This window comes from Mercenaria mercenaria, chromosome 12, assembly GCF_021730395.1.
Source record: "Mercenaria mercenaria strain notata chromosome 12, MADL_Memer_1, whole genome shotgun sequence".
Lineage (NCBI taxonomy): Eukaryota > Metazoa > Mollusca > Bivalvia > Venerida > Veneridae > Mercenaria > Mercenaria mercenaria.
This window is the reverse complement of record NC_069372.1, coordinates 51,376-70,720: the sequence shown is the minus strand read 5'-3', so window position 1 is coordinate 70,720 and position 19,345 is coordinate 51,376. Positions and strand designations below refer to the sequence as shown.

Below are 19,345 nucleotides of genomic sequence, written 5' to 3'. Positions count from 1 at the left end.
AATTAAAATTAATAGATGCGCTATAATTGTATGTAGTCTTTCATAAGTTCTTGTTGTCAACGCCCTGTAGATCAGTGTAGATGATAACTGGTTCTTGCCTACCGAGCGGGGAAAGTATACATTTATCCGAGCATGCGCCGGGGATAGATAGTCCTGTCTTTCCCTAGGGAAATACCTTGTCTAAAATAGCGTGCACTAAGGTGACGTCACATAGTACTAGCACTATTGTGACGTCATAAATTTTATAAATAATGTCAGGAAATACCCAGATCTATTTGTCTCCACGATCTATTTTGAACGTGATAGGCAAGAAAAATGACCTAACATGTCTGCATGTGTAAGACAGCTGTTTTCCCTACCCTCGGGAAAGCATGGATAAAAAACCTCGCTTACGCTCGGTTTTTCGCTTACGCTCGGTTTTCCATTCCACACTGTCCCTGACAGGTAGGGAAAACCCCGTCTTACACAGGCAGGCATGTAAGATTCTTATATTTTTAGTCTAGAGTAACATGTTTATTCGGGGAAAGTATACGTTTGTCCGAGCACGCGCCTGAGATAGATATTCCTGTCTTTCCCTAGGGAAAAACATTATCTAAAATAGCGTGCACTAAGGTGACGTCACATAGTGCTAGCACTATTGTGACGTCATAAATTTTATAAATTATTTCAGGAAATACCCGGATCTATTTGCCTCCACGATCTATTTTGAACGTGATAGGCAAGAAAAATTATCTAACATGTCTGCCTTTGTAAGACAGCTGTTTTCCCAGACATCGGGACAGCATGGATAAAAGACCTCGCTAACGCTCGGTTTTCCATTCCACACTGTCCCTTGGGTAGTGAAAATCCTGTCTTACACAGGCAGGCATATAAGATCTTTATATACTTGTAACAAGTGCAAATGTTGAGTTCTGCACAACACTGGTCTACAGGGGCATGGACAACAAGAACTTCATGTCATTTAAAGTATTTGTATGCATTATAATACTTTGGTCCTTGCTCGATTTTCTGCAAATGAATGTGCAGGCAGAATGTATCGGCTTTATTTTTACAACTTGAAAGTAACAAAAAAATGTCTCCCAAGATCAAAAATTTAGAAGCAGCATTTGACAAACTAGCGAATGTTCAATTTCTGAGCGTAAGGAGGGAAGAATATAAAGTTGTAATTTCTTGATAGTAATTCTTAATTTCTAGATAGTATGTAAACACTTCTTGTTGATAAATACACCCATCTGGCATTATGCTCTTTCAAACTTAAATACTATATTCAAGACATGAATTTTTTAATTAATAAAAGATGCACTTTACTTTAATGATATGGATTATATCCACTGATAAAACACAGTATTTCATCAGTTGGCAGTTCACCTATATTTTCTTACATTAATTGCTTTCATAAAATGCACAATTCTTTCTAGGCATAATGTCAGCTACATCCGTTTTTTCAAAAAAAAAAAAAAAAAAAAATAAGAGTGGATGTGATGGTAAAGAAAGGTAGAAGATAGTCACATTCAATTTATACTATAATACAATTTATACAGTTTTTATCACTCCAGTATCCAGTGTTATTTTAATCGTTTCTAAATAGTCCGCATATGTAACACCAGAGAGCTGCTTATTCTTTTACTAATACTAGTAGTCAGTGGGGGGAGTCTGGACCACATTTTTGAGGGAAAAATGGGAATCATTCAACCGTATCGAGATCCGCCCGCTTAATATTGTTGTGCAATGCGAGTTTATATTAAGGTATATCAAGCTATTCTTGTTTTAGAAATATGTGTTTATAAGTCAGTAGAGATTGTAATTGGACAATGGTTGGGTCTTTTGTCATTATTTGCGGTGGCATTGAGGTTTTTATTGATATCGACATAAGTTAACAAAACATCCGTTTAACATGCATGCCTCTATATTATGCGCTAGATCTCTACCTTTCGTTTATATGGTGAATAGATGATTTATGAAAAAAAAAACAATCTTTACAGTTTCCTGATTTTATTTCTTTGTATGTAAATCATGTAAATACAATCAGTCAATTACATAATGTAAAATAGACATTTATACAGCAAACATACATTTTACTCAAACACATCATACACAATATATATCTTTTCCTACATTATTTGCTTTTATGTTTCATTATCAATAACCATAAGGAAAGGAGTTGAAATTTTTAGAAATTACCCTCTTGTCGAAAATAATTCAATAATCTTTGGTTTCAGTCTTTGTAATAATGTCACATGTATCTGTATTTCTGGTTATCTTATTTTCATTTACCACCTTAAGGCAAGTGTTTTGTTTCTGTCCCGTAATCATTTCTTTTAATGTATCAAAATTGATATCTAGGGAATTTTTGAAATTTAATGTAATCCCCCTGACTTTACAAATGGAAGACTGGCCCTTTTTGTTTGGTCTCGCTAGACAAAATGCGTAGTTCTTGGGTCCTCCGGTCACAAATTTAGTTATTTGATTGTTTGGGACTTCATCCGTCAAATTACCAAGGAAGTCACCTAAAGGAGGATCCCACTCACCCTGGGAAGAGGTGAACACAACAGAATCGGTATCACAATAAAGAACTCTGTCACCTAATGGTTGCAAATAACTGTATAGTTTTAATCGGGCTTGAGCAGTTGTGTAAGCGGCCACAACTACATTGGTCCTACATGAAGCTTCTATAAAATCGTTATTATATGCCCAGTCTAGTTGGACTGCTTCTTCGTTTATGAAACGTACGTTTTTAACTTCTTGCTTATCAGAGTTCATCATATCTATGAACTGAACCGGGTCGTCAATAAAGCTTGTTTGTATCAAGTTTGAACGTTGGCCAAATTTCCCCCAGAACGAGTTCAACATTATTTTGGCTAACAGTCTTAGACCAGGATTTTCTTCAATCTTATCATACTCTAGCAAAATACCTTCCCTCTCAAAATACTCTTGAATATACATTTGCTTGTCTGTTCCTGTTTTACACCAGTCTGGCCAACCACTGGCTTCTTGTTTCACCTTCAGAAAAGTGTTAACGTATTCTGTAAAAAGCCCACCCGTTTTGGTGTTGTGATCATACTGGGAAATTTCATCAAAATGCCAAACTTCATAAACTTTTAGTAATCTATAGCCCTGGGATAAAGCCATTTTCACTTCATCTGTGACCCAAGTGCCTGTTATGGCTCTATCATTATCACTGTGTTGACACACGTCATTGTCATATGTTTCACTGCAAGTACGACATAGACTGAACATAAGTTTTCCGTTGCACTTTGTTGGTAAAACGGGGATATACAGTTTCTTTGGTGGTAGAACCTTACATTTTATTAAACCTTCATAATTGTTTATATCCTCAATATTTTCAGTGATAATCTGTGGATGACCAAAGGGAACTTTTCCTGTTTTATTAATGAAGGGGTAAAGGGATGTGACATCGAAGTATCGAATATGTTTGTCTTCTGTGGACTCTGCATACATTTTGAATGCTTCAGTGCGTCCACCATGGAAAGCATCTCTCGGTTCTAAGGGTAGAGCTATTTCCAAAGAATCAATATACTCTTTCATTGTAGGATTTGATTCCAACTTCTTCTTGAAATCACATTCCCAGATACATTCGTAGTGATAACCTTCTGATTCAAGATATAACTGTTTTTCAAGGGTATTCATGTATAATTCAGACATGGATAACCCATTCACAGGATTGATCGTGCTTTTGGAAAAGCATTTTGGACATCCATGCCAGAAATCACTCTGAAACTCTAGAACAACTTTCCGACCGTCTTCTGTCTCATAGTACCCGTCAACTTTGTATGGCCCTATCTGTTTCTCCCCCTTATTCCGACCATGTTGAATATAAATGTTTCTTTCAAACGCAAGGAAGGATAACCATTGATAAGCCAATACAGACTGTTTGGCCTCAGGCCGGTAACCGTGAGATGGGATGATGCCGATAGTTTCATGGTCGAGGAAAAGCGTCCTGAACACTAGGTTGCAAGCCGAAGCTATTGTGATACATTTTTCAAAAGGATTTATCCCATCATTATCTCGGGTTTTGGTGAGGTCTTTGAAAAGTGTCCTAAACTTAAGACAACACTTCCGAAGCACATCGACATTAGATCGACAGTAACGCAACAGTTCTGTCTGTAGCACAAAAGGCTTTTGAAAGTTTGCGTTGTACCATTGAATAAAAGTCTTGCGTGCATCGTGCTTCATACTATCAGGGCTATAATACTTTATGGTGGGTAAATGGTTGAGTTCCGACGATTGATTTTCTAATGTGTTGTACAAATGAGGAAAATGACCTTTGACAAGTTCTGTTTCTCCAAACGCTTTAGGCATATCAGCAAGGGCCGTGGGAATGAAATTTAGAGAGTCGATGAATCTGATTTTGAAAAGAGGTTCTACAATGGACATGTATTACGGTCCTGTTGTGATCACCTCGGGCAGAATAGAGGTTGTTATACAAGAATTTTATGATCGGGTAACTATCATAACCCTTGAAATTATGGAAAAGAACCGTCGCACCCTTATTTTCATGCGTAAATAACCATTTACAAAATGACTCTAATGTGTCTGGACCTGAGAACACCCTTTCATTGGGACCACAACTTGAACATGTAGAAGAGGCTGTGACTTCCTTTTGCATGCAACCGCTACAAACCTTGTGTGCTACACATAAATTCGGTCTATGCTCCATTGATCCACACCACGATTTTTTACAATTCACACACACGCTTTTCACACCAGGAAGATAACCAGCGGTACATTCAAGACGTTTGTCCTGAGTACATTCAAAGTCAAAGAAGATGTATTTTGTTTCTTTTTCATGTTTTGTTCTATTTTCATTTGTGTTATCTTCTTCTTCAATTGGTTGCATGAAGCATAAATGACTGCCATTGACATAGTCCTTGCAAGTACTACAGTAGTATTCACCACAAACATGTGCTTTCTTGTGATTTGAACGGTTTATCAATTGATTGCAGTCTTTACATCTGTAATACAATTTACACATAGATTTTCCATTTTCTGTCTTGTTCTTGTGTAGAGCGAAACAGGTCTGGTTAAGAAATTTACAATTGCAGGATTCGCAGTATTGCCAGTCTTCAGATTCATCCGTGTGAAGCTTACGGCAAAAATGACAGGGGTTGTTACAGGCATGGCGTTCCTTGGTCTGGCAGCCTTTTTTTGCATTTGTTGCAAAAATAACTTCTGTTCAGAAATCCTGTCATTGAGGTTATAACGTCATAATGATCATTGTGGTTGTAAATGTATATCGGTACACCTCCTTCTGGACCTTGATAGATGATGGCATTTAAATGAGCTTTTGACACTACATGGATCTGGTAGTTTAGCAGGCATGTCTGGAACTTCTTTATTTCATATACACCACATTTTCTCAGTGGTACATCGGCTTTTCGATGAAGGGCAACGGCTAACTCTCGCTGTATCTGACGACCTTAGCGTATGCTGTTCCACTGAGGATGGTCGTCAACACGAGCTATAGCTGTGACTAGAGCTCTTGCACAACAAAGGTCATCTATATTTTTTATTTGAATAATGCTTTTCTTGCTTTCCAACATTTGTGTAATGTCGACTAATGGTTTCATTCTGTATCCTGATCCTTTCACATCAACAACATGTACCAGTTCTATGCCAAACGTTTCGTCCACGACAAACTGTTCATATGACTGTAACACTCTTTCTAATCCAGTCAAAATCCTTTCCACTGTCAAAGAAGATCTCGGCATGAATCGCAAAACAATTCGATAGTCCAATTCCGGATTGTCCATAGTAAGTCGCACTAGATCGGTGGCTGGAATGTTTTCTGTAATTCTTGTCACAATAGATTGGAATATTACCTTTAGTGTTTTAAGTATGTTCGGTAGATCTCTCACTTCCAAATCTTTTATTTTTACATTGTAGTAGGATGCCGTTGTGTTGAACTTTTCTATTCTCCTTTCATTTATTTTCTCCATACTATAAAACTCCTTTGGAGTCAGCTTTTGTCGTTTATGACCGATACTTGCATCCTCTTCATGAGTTTGAACCCTCTTGGTTCCACTGCCGCTTTGGTTGCCATGTTGTAAACAGTGATCATCCAGGGCGTCTTTCCTCGTAAATACACGAAGGCACTCTGGACAGTGATGCGTATTCTCATCACTATGTTTTTTCATATGTCTGTCCAAATTGTCTTTTCGGGTAAAGGTCTTCTTACAGCTCGGACACATAAATTTTGCCAATGATTTTCCGTCCTCCTATGCTGCATATGCGCACTTAGTCTCGGGAAACTGGCCCTACACTGTTCACACGAGTATTTCGACATTTTTACTGTTTAACGTCTGAAAATATAATGGGGGAAATGTTTAGTTCTCTCACTTTTATAGGAATCAGAGTGTAATATAATTTGTTATTTCTGATTTGAGACGCCTTTGTACACATATAAATACATAGGTTTTAGAAATTAAACTCATATGTTCACTAGCCACCGGAGAGTCAACATGGAAAGCATAGTTTGTTCAGAGTGTAGTCAACCATTTCATAGTAGGTACAATATGTTAAGACACAAAAGAAATAGGCATCCGAATATACTTCAAAATCAAATACAGACAGGAAAACACGAGCGGGGAGCGCATTTGGGAGTGCAGGGAGCTCATTTGGGAGCGCATTTGGGAGCTCCATGAGCACATTTGGGAGCACAGGGAGCGCAAAACGGAGCGCCGGGAGCGCATTCGGGAGCGCCGCAGGGAGCGCCACAGGGAGCTCCGGGAGCGCATTTGGAATGCTACAGGGAGCGCCGGGAGCTCCGCAAGGAGCGCCTCAGGAAGCGACACAGGGAGCGCATCAGGGAGTGCCACAGGATATTGAACCAACTATCCTCCAGCATCCTTTTACTATGATGGTCCCACAGGTATATGTTTTGTGTTCAGTGTTTGCTAAATTTTATAAACATTTATTTACGTTCCCAGACTATTCCCAGTGAGAATATAACCTAAAATATGTTTCCTTTTTTCTCTATAATTTTGCTAATACTAGTCTATTTTCTCGAACATTTATAATGCTTAAACGTACTCCTTTTCAGCGCGTGGAAAAACAACATTTGTAAAAGAATTGCTCCAAAATCATATCTACAAAATTAAACCTGCGGTTCATAGAATAGTGTGGCTTTACAAGAGATGGCAACCAACGTATGGGTTAATACAAAGCACAGTTTACCCTGAGGTGGAATTATACCAAGGCATTCCATCCGACTTAAACGAAGACGAATATTTTGACACAAAGTTAAATAATTTGCTAATTCTGGACGATATGATGTCAGAGGCTGGAAAGGACAAAAGAATCACGGATTTGTTCACAGAGGGGTCTCATCATAGATCTTTGTCGGTGATTTCCATCAATCAAAACCTATACGCTAGTAAGGATCCGACACAGAGAAGAAACTGTCATTACCTGGTAATGTTCAGTAGCCCGGTGGACAAACAATCTATGATCACATTAGCGAGGCAGATGTACCCTGGTAAAACTGAATACTTTTTAAAGAAGTTTGAGAAAGCAACTAAACAGCCCTATGGTTTTCTACTGGTGGATCTAAAACCATTTACACTTGAGCATGCCAAACTGAAATATGATTTAATGTGGATAGACAGAAAATCTACGAACAACGAAAGCCTTACAGAACTGACCAATCAAATGACAGAATCAGGCCAGCATTGTATAAAAGGCGAACATCAATCAGATTCGAATCATTTGTCAGTCGGAATTAAAGCTGTGGACATCGCAGGGAATAATAGCGAAATTATGGCTGAAAATTCAAATGCTTGCGACGATTGTGGACTTTTGTTTGACTCTTCACACGACGTACAGAGACATGTAAAACGAGGGTGGTGTGCAGAAAATGACGATACTACACAACCAAAGAAAAGAAAAATAGAAGACAGCAGTGATGACGAAATGGAAGATAACGTTGAAGAAAATCAGGCATATCTTTCCCTCTGGAGAAAAGCTATAGACTGTAACGGCGATAAATACGACAAGTTGTATAATCAGTTTATACAGGATGGAGAAGACAAGGAGTCTGCACAGGAAATGGCAGAAGATCGTATTCATCCGTATAATGAACGCACATTCTTCACAAAATACGATTATTTGTTGGATTCGTATATTCTGCCACTTCAAAACAGTACACTGCATCAAAAGATTTTACAAGACATACATTCATTGACGCAGAAGAATGTAAGAACTCAATCGGCAATTAAGCGTGTACTGCGAAAGTACAAGTCTGACTTTAAGGAACTGTTTGAGACAGAATTGTCGGACGAGGAAAGTGATGAAGAAAGCGAGGAGGACGAGTCTGATACTGAATGAAATACTTAATATATAATCAAGTATTTCATTTACGTTGTGGATTTCGGAGAGTGCAGACATGACTCAATGGGAAAACTATTTAAAAAGGATTTATTTTGATCCGTCGCATCCTGCGAGTTTCAGTGGACCACAAAAATTGTACAAAGTGGTGAAAGAGGAAGGCAAATTTAACATTGGTATGCACAGGATAAGAAAGTTTCTTCATGACCAAGAGTCCTACAGTCTGCATAAACCTGTGAGAAGACGGTTTCAAAGAAATCATGTGGTCAGTAGCGGAAAAGACGACCTTTGGATGGCAGACTTAATCGATATGGTCAAGTTTGAGAAATGGAACAAAGGATACAAATACATATTGTTAGTTATCGATACATTCAGCAAGTACGTTTGGCTAAAACCTCTCAAACAGAAAACTGGAAATGATGTGACAGAGGCGTTTAAAGACATCTTCACACATTCAGGCCGTATGCCAAAGAGATTGATAACTGACAAAGGTATATGTCTTGAAGATCTTATAAAATTTACTTTAAGTTACATAAATACATTATTTACAATCAGAAGTAATATCATCTTTTTTTTTTCAAATGTATACATCTATTCTCAAGACAAGACTACAATTATCAATTGTACAATTTCAGGTCAGAAGTTCAGAGCCAAATCAGTACAAGATCTGATGAAAAAGTACAATGTCTTATACTCACCAACACAGAACGAGACTAAGGCGAGCACGAGTGAACGTGCAGTATTTAGCATAAAATCAAAAATAATGCGCTACCTAGCATACAAGGATAACTACACATATCTACCTAGTTTATCATAATTTTCAAAGTCATACAATACCACATACCATAGAACAATTGGAACAACACCGGCCAGTGTAAAAGACGCTAATTAGGAAGAAGTGAGATTAGCCACATATTTTGCACAAAATCCGAGGAAAGGCAAAATTAGGCGAAACTAAAACCGTTTAAATATAAAATTGGTGACTATATAAGGATTACATATATGAGTAATGCGTTTACCCGCGCATATGATCAAAGTTTTACGTACAGTGGAGAAGTGTTCCGAGTTTCAAAACGTTATCACAGAGGATTTTTGGCTGTGTACAGACTGAATGATTTGCAAGAAGAAGAAATCAAAGGAACATTTTATGAGAGTGAAATGCAGAAAGTGAACTATGATCCAGATCAAAGCTTTAAAGTTGACAGAATTATAAAGACAACAGGAAAAGGACAGAATAAGCAATATTTAGTACAATGGAAATATTGCCCGAAGAAGTTCAATAGCTAGGTGAAAGCTAATGACCTACAGTGATTTTAACACACACACACATATATATATATATATATATATATATATATATATATATATATATATTGCATTAAGGGATATTATTATATTCAGAACAGCTCACTTTCCCATGCGTGCGAGGATACAAGTTCGCATTGTAAATTATTATACAGTAGAGAGAATTTATACGAACTAAATAAATATCACGATATACCGGACACTAATTACGGCAAAGCGCCTAGCAGTATAAACGAGCATGCACATGCTACAGCAAGTCCACTAACCTAATAAGATTAGTTTCGATGCTGCTATTTTTACGAGCCCGAATTGTACTACATATATGTACTGGTTCAACAGTTGCATATATATACTCGAATCTCTGTTTTCATGTCTCGCAAATCAGTAGTGACATTTTAGTCTTTTTAACTGATTGGGACTAGAATAGCTATATTTTCTCTCTCTGAAAGTTAACCGGATCTCGAGGATACATTGAATATATAGAGATAGTTTGCATTTAGGGATATAATAATATTTAGAACAGTTGATTTTCCATACGTGAGATCCGCTAGGATACAAGTTCGCATTATAAATTATTATATAGAAGAGAGAATGTATACGAACTAAATCACCATCACAAGATACCAAACTAATTACGGCAAAGCGCCTAGCAGTACAAACGAACACGCACATGCCACAGCAAGTCCACTAACCCAATAAGATTAGATTTGATGCTGCTTTATATACGAGCCCGAATTGTACTACACATTCGTACTGGTTTAACATTTGCATATATATAAACTCAAATCTCTGTTTATATATATATATTGATTCCGTGATTCACAAATGCACTACGTGACCATATTGTTTATTGTATATATATTATAGGTATTATGAATCTTTCTGTAACATCCCGAAATAACATTTAAAAGGGTAACATTTAATTATAGATGGGCATAAATAGTAACTTGTTCATGGGAATTCCTATTATTACATAATGAGTCGTTAAATATATATTAAAGCCTTATAAATTTAGTACTGTTTAATTTTACATGGGCTTAAATAGTAACATTGGAACCCAATTAAAATTTTCTACTTTTACGGAATGAGTCAACGCCTTATATATTTAGTAATTATTCAATTTCAGATGGGTTTTAATAGTAACTTGGGAACCCATTTAAAAGTTTCTACTTTTACGCATTATATATTTATTATACAGTAAGTATTTTTTTCAATTTGAGATATACAGCTAAGGGGATAACATGTAAGTACTTATTCACTAATGTTTGTGTAAAGATCGATAATTATGCTAAAATTTGTCAGGATTTAAAGATTGGTTAATGTTTTTCATTATAAGAACTTTTGCTATTTATTCTTTTAGTCTGTTTGATATCTGTGTATCAAACGGGATATATATATATATATATTACCCTTGATGGACATCACAAAAGCTTAAATACTCTGTTGCCAATGTTAACAATCATTTAAACCTGATATAGAAGAAGCTAGATAAATTTGTGTTCTGCGCAAATGAATTTGATTTTTAATTTCTTTAGAAATGGACGGTATTTTAATACAGTCGGCCATAAGACTTCCACTTTGAGTTCACCCACGGCTTGAATGTACACTTTTAAACCCCTTAACCTTCAGTCAGTATATAGAAAACTAAATACGTGCGTACATCTAAAATTGGTGATTTATTGTTGACAATCTTATGGCTGTCGGTTCGACTTTTGTTTCAAATTGATTGAAAACATTTGCTTTTTTAAACGGTGCTTGATACGGACCTAAATTAAGCGATGATGCTTTATATTTTGTTTTGAAGTGATATTTTGATAAATTTCTGAAGACTTATGTCGCCTGTTGTGTGATTTTTAGCCGGGATATATTCTAATTATATTCTGCTTCTCTAGTTTACACAATTTGATTTATTACGGGTTATTCCTGACTTTTATAGAGAAACTCATACATCGGATTCATGTTTTCTTATCTTCAACTTCTTTATTAAAATGACAAGAATATGTCTAATGACATGACGGTTACTAACTCGGAACGTTATTGGAGTGTTGGACATTTCTATAAGAGGGTAGCACTTTGAAAACTGATTTGAAAATAATATAATTTCCTTACGAGAATCAATATCAAGGTAACCATGTAATGCTATACTCTTCGTTTACCATGTTTACAGTATATAAAATAGGCTATGTGCGTATTGTACATTTAAGATGCGTAGGCACACGATTGCTTTCATTGTTCAGCTATATTTTTTTCATCTTCATGAAAATTTCAATTGCTCAATTGATTAACACTATCATTACAGGTTGTTAGTTAAACTTGCGTAATAAATTTGACAAAAATACAAATCACCTGTTTAATTAAGATCATGTCATTTCATAGAGTCAATTCAATACATGTGTATCAGACTTCCGCTTAAGCCGGTTCTAGGGGGCATGATAGGTTTTGCACATTTTATTACCTCTCATGAACAGACTCAATCAAACCGAATCTGCTATTATTCCTTTTTGGTTGCATTCTTTGCTTTCAAAGTATCTTTACAGATTGTATTGCCTTACTTATATTTTGTTCAGTTTTTTTACATTTCAAAGTCCTGGTGTCAATGTACTTGCACATGTAGCCGATGCTTGAAGGTACAAGTTCGATCCAACGGAATGCATATTTTACTTCTATAATATCTTAATAAATTGTTTTCCACTTACCATTTTGGCAACCAATAGCTATGAATTAGATATGCTTAATAAGCAATTACAAGGATTTAAGCTCCACAATGGTGTTTTTGCCACTGACCGTTCAAAGGCGGTGACCCACTGTGTTCTTGTATTTGTCTGTTTTGTCCTAGTGTGTGTGTTTTGTGAGAGTGTGTGTTGGTGGTTTTGCTTTGTGAATTTGTGTGCACGTACGCGTGTGTGCGTGCGTGCCTGTATGTGTGAGGGAGGGTCGTTTAATTTTAGACGGGTTTGAATAGTAACATGGGAACCCATTAAAAATTTCTACTTTTACCGAATGAGTCAAAACCTTATATATAGTAACAGTTTAATTTTAGATGGGCTTAAATAGTAACATGTGACTGCATTTAAAAATGTCTACTTTTATGGAATGAGTCAAAGCCTTATATATTTAGTAACTGTTCAATTTTAGATGGGCTTAAATAGTAACTTGGGAACCCATTTAAAAATTTCTACTTTTACGGAATGAGCCAAAGCCTTATGTGTGGATCCATTAAAATTTTCTACTTTTCGTTCTTAATCGGGTTTTATGAAGTATAAAGGTATAAAGGCCTTATACAGTAAATATTTTTTCAATTTAAGATAGGCAGCTAAGGCGGTAACATGTAAGTACCTATTTACTAATGTCTGTGTAAAGATCGATATTTAGGCTAAAATATATCAGGATTTAAAGATTGGTTAATGTTTTCCATTATAAGAACTTTTGCTATTGATTGTTTCATTCTGTTTGATATTTGTGTATGAAACGGAATATAAATATATATAAAAAATAACCCTTTATGGACATCACCAAAGTTTTAATATTGTGATGCAATGTTAACAATCCTTCAAACCTGATATAGAAGAAGCTAGATAAATTTGTGTTTATATTATACTTTCTATGCAAATGAATTTGATTTTTAATTTCTTAAGAAATGGACGGTATTTTAAGACAGTCGACTATTAGACTACAGTTTTGAGTTCACGCACGACATGAATGTACACTTTTAAACCCCCTAACCTTTAGACAGTATAAAGTAAACTCAATACGTGCGTACGTCAAAAATTCGTGACTTAATGTTGACAATCGTATGGTTGTCGGTTCAACTTTTGTTTCAAATTGATTGAACAATTTGCTTTTTTTAAATGGTGTTTGATACGGACCTAAATTTAGCTATGATGCTTTATATTTTGTTTTGAAGTGATATTTTGATAAATTGTTAGAGGACTTATGTCGCCTGTTAGGTGATTTTTAGCTGGGATATATTCTAATTATTTTCTGCTTCTCTAGTTTACACAATTTGATTTATAACGGGTTATTCCTGACTTTTATAGAGAAATTCATAAATCGAATTCATGTTTTCTTATCTTCAACTTCTTTATTAAAATAACAAAAATATGTCTAATGACATGACGGCTACTCACTCAGAGCGTTATTGCAGAGTTGGACACTTCTACAGGAGGGTAGCACTTTGAAAACTGATTTGAAAATAATGTAATTTCCTTACAAGAATTAATAACAAGGTAACAATGTGTTGCACATTTTATTACCTCTCATGAACAGACTCAATCAAACCGAATCTTCTATTATTCATTTTTGGTTGCATTCTATGCTTTAAAGTATCTTTTTACAGATTGTATTGCCTTACCTATTATATAGTTTGTTCAGTTTTTTACATTTCAAAGTCCTGGGTTCAATGTAGTTGCACATGTAGCCAATGCTTGAAGGCATAGGTTCGATCCAACGGAATGCATATTTCACTTCTATAATATCTTATCTTAATAAATTGTGTTCTACTTACCTTTTTTGCTGCCAATAGCTATGAATTAGATATGCTTAATAAGCAATTACAAGGATTTAAGCTCCACAATGGTGTTTTTGCAACTGACCGTTCCAAAGCGGTGATCCACTGTATTCCTGTACTTGTCCGTTTTGTCCTAGTGTGTGTTCTTTGTGAGAGTGTGTGTTGGTGGTTTTTCTTTCTGAATGTATGTGCACGTACACGTGTGTGTGTGTGTGTGTGTGCGCGCGCCTGTGTGTGTAGGGAGGGTCGTTTAATTTTAGACGGGTTTAAGTAGTAACCTGGGAACCTATTTAAAAATTTCTACTTTTACGGAATGAGTCAAAGCCTTATATATTTAGTAACTGTTTAATTTTAGATGGGCTTAAATAGTAACATGGGAATGCATGTAAAATATCTACTTTGATGGAAAGAGTCAAAGCCTTATATATTTAGTAACTGTTTAATTTTAGATGGGCTTAAATAGTAACATGGAAACCCATTTAAAAGTTTTTTCTTTTACGGAATGAGTCAACGCATTATATATTAAGTAACAGTTTAATTTTAGATGGGCTTAAATAGTAACATGTGAATCCATTAAAATGCTAAGGCGGTAACATGTAAGTACCTATTCACTAATGTCTGTGTTAAGATCAATATTTATGCTAAAATTTATTAGGATTTAAAGATTGGTTAATGTTTTTCATTATAAGAACTTTTGCTATTTATTCTTTTAGTCTGTTTGATATTTGTGTATGAAACGGGATATAAATATATATATATATTATTATCCTTGATGGACATCACAAAAGCTTAAAGGCCAGAGGAAAAGTATAAAAGCCAGCCAGCCAGAAAAATGGCCACTTATTTTGAACTCTCTGAGCTGTCTGCTAGCAGAAACAGAGAAATCAAAATGCTATTTTTTTATTTTCTAAAGACACACTGCATACTTTTTTCTGAAATTTGGCATACTGTTTATTTAGAACACAAGCAATATAATCTGAAAATTTTATTTAATTCTGACACTTATAAATGTGTTAATCCAAAAATCTTTTACAAAGCAGTTTAAAAAAATTCAAATCTGACGGTTGCTTGAGTGACAGGTGAATAGAGGTTATGACCTTTCCAGCAGCCAACTAGATTTCTGTAGGAATGTAAACTTTCTCACAGCAATGAGGTCAGCTAAGGTTTTGACATATGGCGGGAAGTAAATACTACAAACTGCTGGAATTACCTAAATACGAGATGTATCTTATTGAATCAAATGTACATTAGTAACAGTATAAAGGTGTCAAAGCATATTCAGAATGCACATTTTAGAAAATAATCTTACTATATTAAACACTTCCTTTACAGAATTAGTATACACTAATAATGTTCTTGAATGATTTCCTTGAAGAGCGATTAAAATGTAAACAAGGTGTTGGTTATAGATATGGAAATCATTTATAATAAATACTGATTGAATAAAATTTGATTTTAACTTCACAAAAATTAATGTTTCCATCTGAATGTTTTTATTATGATGTGCACTGTTTATTCCCATAAATGTCCCATGTATGGATCTCCAACTGGATTTGGGAACCATTCCCTCACGACAGTTAAGACACATTTTGGCATAATATCACGCCTGTGCCATACATATTTTTTAAATCGCCTGTCTCTTTGTAATGCAACAGTTTTTGCTTCAACATAACGCGGATCAAACCAGGCTTTGCGGTGAAGTAGCATTGTCCAGAAGCGTTTGTACAGTTCCTTACGCAAGCTACTGTTTCTCGCACTGGCAGGGTTATTTTCAGTTTCCCACCAAAGTTGCCTCATACTTTCGTCCGTAATACATGGCCTACATAGACAGTATCTACACTCGTCTTGAGAATAATCCTGTTCAATTTGAAAATCAGTTACACAATTGCTGTTTTCCTCATTATGAAGCTATTCATTTTCTATACATGTTTGAGTTGTATGACTGGTGCAACCATTCTGCCTTTGAATTTCCTTATATTCCCACTCATAATGATTGAATAATTGATTTACTGTCTCTAATTGGGTTGGTAATAATTCAAGAGTTACTCTGATTCTTTCCTCAGACATGATAATTTAATATCAAGTCACACATATTATGTTATATTAATAAATCCAATACTGCAATTAGAAATGATTTTATTTTTTCTTGTAAACCTGTAGATCTGAAATAAATTACAAACTTCCTAATCCTAACAACTCAATGTATAACACTTCTTTATAAATGGCACTCAACATTGTATCAGATTTGCAACATAGATAAAATTGCATAATGTACTGGTACTTTATGGTCAGCATGTGGTCAAGAAATGCTGAAGGGATAAAGATCAAGATAGGCATTGGAATAGTCAAATATTATGTTCATGCAGGTAAAGTAGGTATTAAAACTTGAATGAAAGTCACTGTGACATCTTTTTATATGCATGTAATAACAAAGTTTTGTGTAATAGCAGCACAATGAAGTACAATATAACGTGTGTAAGATGTTTTTTTTATTATTATAACAACCAATTAAAGGGATAACTGGGCTGTTACATTAACCTTTAATACCCCTGTAAAGGATTCCTCCATTATACATTCACTCCTTTGTGCAGAATCCTAATCTCTTTTACAATAGATATTGCTCTCTATTACAACTTACATACATTATTATAATACATATTATTTTGGACATTGAAAATGAATAGAAGAAGACCGCCTAGTTTTAGGATTGAGGTACCTGGAGATGAAGATAAAAAGAAAGAGTTTCTGCAAAAAATAAAAAGTGTCAGGAATGTATTAACACGAACATACAATAAGCCTGCCAACAACTTGGACATATTAGATACTGCTCTCTCGTTTTGGATTGATAACTTTAATGGAAATGAAGGAGACAATACAACAACTGCATCCTTCGCAACAGTTGACAGGAATGAGACAGAAAAAAGCCTGTTTGTGGTGGCAGGCTCTTCACTGCAACGATTGGTGACAATGACTGAGGAACATGTTAAGTCGTGTAGGCATTCGAACAGGGTTGTGAAAACAGTATGTCGTGGACATGTGGGAATTAATACATTACAGTGTGACAAGGCAGACAGACCTCATGTTATGAAGTGGTCATCATCCCCATACCTACCAAATAACAAGTTCCTTGTAAACTACAGAATGCATCATGCATTTATTTGCAGTGGAATGCTTCCTGTCCATTACACAAGGTTTGCCAATGCTGCTGGAATTTGATGTATAACGAAAAAGGAAAGAAAAACCATGTCAGGGATTTATAATGAAAGTGTCCAGGAGGCATACAATTCTTCAACTGAGGAGGCATTACTGGAGGAATTTGCCTGGTATGAAAACCTTGATGGCATTGACATCATGACAGACGCCCGCCACGGTTGGCGTAAAAATGCAAAAGACAGTAGCATCTGGCATGGAGTGAAGAATTTGAAAAAGGCAATGAAAGCAGTGTCTTCTGGACCACTGTATAAACAAGGACAAACTTGGTCAAAACAATTGCTGGATAAGGTTGAGCCTGTTGCCACACACTTTCACTGGGCAATCCGAAACTGTCATAATGATCCTGCAAAACTGAAAAAGCTGCTTCTGAACATTGTTTCACATTATAAAAATGAACACAGCAGTTGTCACCATACATCAAGATGCCAAACTGATGCAAACTACGAACCTTCAAGAACAGTGATCACGGATCCAAAGGCTGAAAAGATACTTCAGACTGTCATTGAGCAGTCTGTGATATACAAGAGTCCTGAGGACTACATACTTGCTAGGGACACATCTTATGTGGAATCATTCAACAATACAATGAACATTTTCCAAGACAAAAGGATTGCCTTCAGTGATGCCACATACAACACCAGATCAATGTTAAGTGTCCTGCACTGGAATGCCAATGTGGACCGGGAGTACACATCAGTCTGGAACCCACGTGATCCACGAGCACCGAGAAGGAAACGTGGTAAAAAAAACTACAAGTCACTAAATTATAAATACCGTGATGAAATTTGGAATAAATATATGAATTCCATTTACCAGAGACGCCGTCAGAGGAGACAATAGATCAGGCCATGAAAATTGTGTTAAAATGCTTTTCTACAATGTACAAAAGAACATTTGAGCCGCATCATGGGAAAATAGGTCTTCGGGAATCTTCGAGGCCTTGCGACCAGTGTGGTTCCTGATCAGCCTGCACATCTGTGCAGGTTGATCAGGGCCCCCGACACTATAATTTTACTGTTACCTCAAAGAAGGCTCATTCTACCTGGAGATGCAATTTTCTTATCCTAATTCAGATGCATAAATGTACAGGACAGCCTAAAAACACGTTCCGGAAATTCGCGAAAATATCCGAAGGAACATATTCCGGTGATGTGGCTCATTTTTTCGTATATATATATAGGACATTAATGAATAAGTGACATTTTAGAGCATTACTTCGATCAAAGACAAATCATGTAAAGTGACAAAATTGATGCAAAAAGTACATTTATAGTGTATTCTTTTAAATAGTGCTTCTGCTTCATTCTAAAAAATATCGGTCTGTAATATGTCATATATAGTATAAGAGAAATTGCAATGGAATTCACAATCATGTGAGTTATATTTTAATTATTTATCCTGCAGGTATATAATCTTAATTACATAGATTTCTGTAACATTTTGTGTTTAAATAGAAGCTAAATTGAATTCTAATTATACAAAATTACACCTCTTTCCCCAAAGCTTTTATCTATGCAGCAGACCATGTGCTTCTATTTACTAGAGAGTGAATGTTTATAAACTTATCTGACCCCAGGTCAGTGCTGTAACAGTGTTGTAAAACTCCACCCCTCTAGCCATATAGGCTTAATGGCCATCCACCTGGATATTTGAGTTCACGGACTCCGGCCTTTAAATATTGTGTTGCCAGTGTTAACAATCATTTAAATCTGATATAGAAGAAGCTATATAAATTTGTGTTTATATAATACTTTCTGTACAAATGAATTTGATTTTAAATTTCTTTAGAAATTGACTGTATTTAAGACAGTCGGCCGTAAGACTCCCGCTTTGAATTCACGCACGACTTTAATGTACACTATTAAACCCCCTAACCTTTAGTCAGTATAAAGTAAACTCAATAAGTGCGTACATCGAAAATTCGTGATTTAATGTTGACAATCTTAAGCCTGTCGGTTCGACTTTTGTTTCAAATTG

At 35.6% G+C, this 19,345-nt stretch overlaps 2 protein-coding genes and 1 long non-coding RNA gene across 5 annotated transcripts in view; 2 read left to right on the top strand and 1 right to left on the bottom strand.

The window, feature by feature from the left end:
* Window positions 1–2,199: 2,199 nt before the first annotated feature.
* LOC123534536 (uncharacterized) lies at window positions 2,200–4,395 on the bottom strand. Its single transcript, XM_045316824.2, has one exon. The coding sequence runs from the start codon at window positions 4,393–4,395 to the stop codon at window positions 2,200–2,202; it is 2,196 nt and encodes a 731-aa protein (XP_045172759.2).
* Window positions 4,396–8,401: 4,006 nt separating this feature from the next.
* Window positions 8,402–9,280, top strand: LOC128547146 (uncharacterized). Its single transcript, XM_053518893.1, has 2 exons — window positions 8,402–8,834; window positions 8,979–9,280. Exons 1-2 carry the CDS (start codon window positions 8,402–8,404, stop codon window positions 9,158–9,160), a joined length of 615 nt encoding a protein of 204 aa, XP_053374868.1. The 3' UTR covers window positions 9,161–9,280.
* A 1,511-nt stretch (window positions 9,281–10,791) lies between these two features.
* Window positions 10,792–19,345, top strand: part of LOC123533919 (uncharacterized) — a 33,448-nt gene continuing 24,894 nt past the window's right edge. The window contains exon 1 of one of the 3 annotated variants that reach the window (XR_008366348.1): window positions 10,792–10,891. This is a non-coding gene — a long non-coding RNA (uncharacterized LOC123533919). Of the gene's footprint in view, window positions 10,892–12,817; window positions 12,977–14,735; window positions 14,752–19,345 lie in introns of those variants that run through there. The other 2 variants (XR_006682904.2, XR_008366350.1) reach the window with 2 other exon arrangements.

Excerpts from the sequence above, each read along its gene's own strand:
- LOC123534536 (XM_045316824.2), bottom strand. The coding sequence starts at position 4,395 with ATGTCCATTGTAGAACCTCTTTTCAAAATCAGATTCATCGACTCTCTA.
- LOC128547146 (XM_053518893.1), top strand. The coding sequence starts at position 8,402 with ATGACTCAATGGGAAAACTATTTAAAAAGGATTTATTTTGATCCGTCG. Across the intron at positions 8,835-8,978 it reads GAGATTGATAACTGACAAAG|GTCAGAAGTTCAGAGCCAAA; the intron begins GTATATGTCTTG and ends GTACAATTTCAG.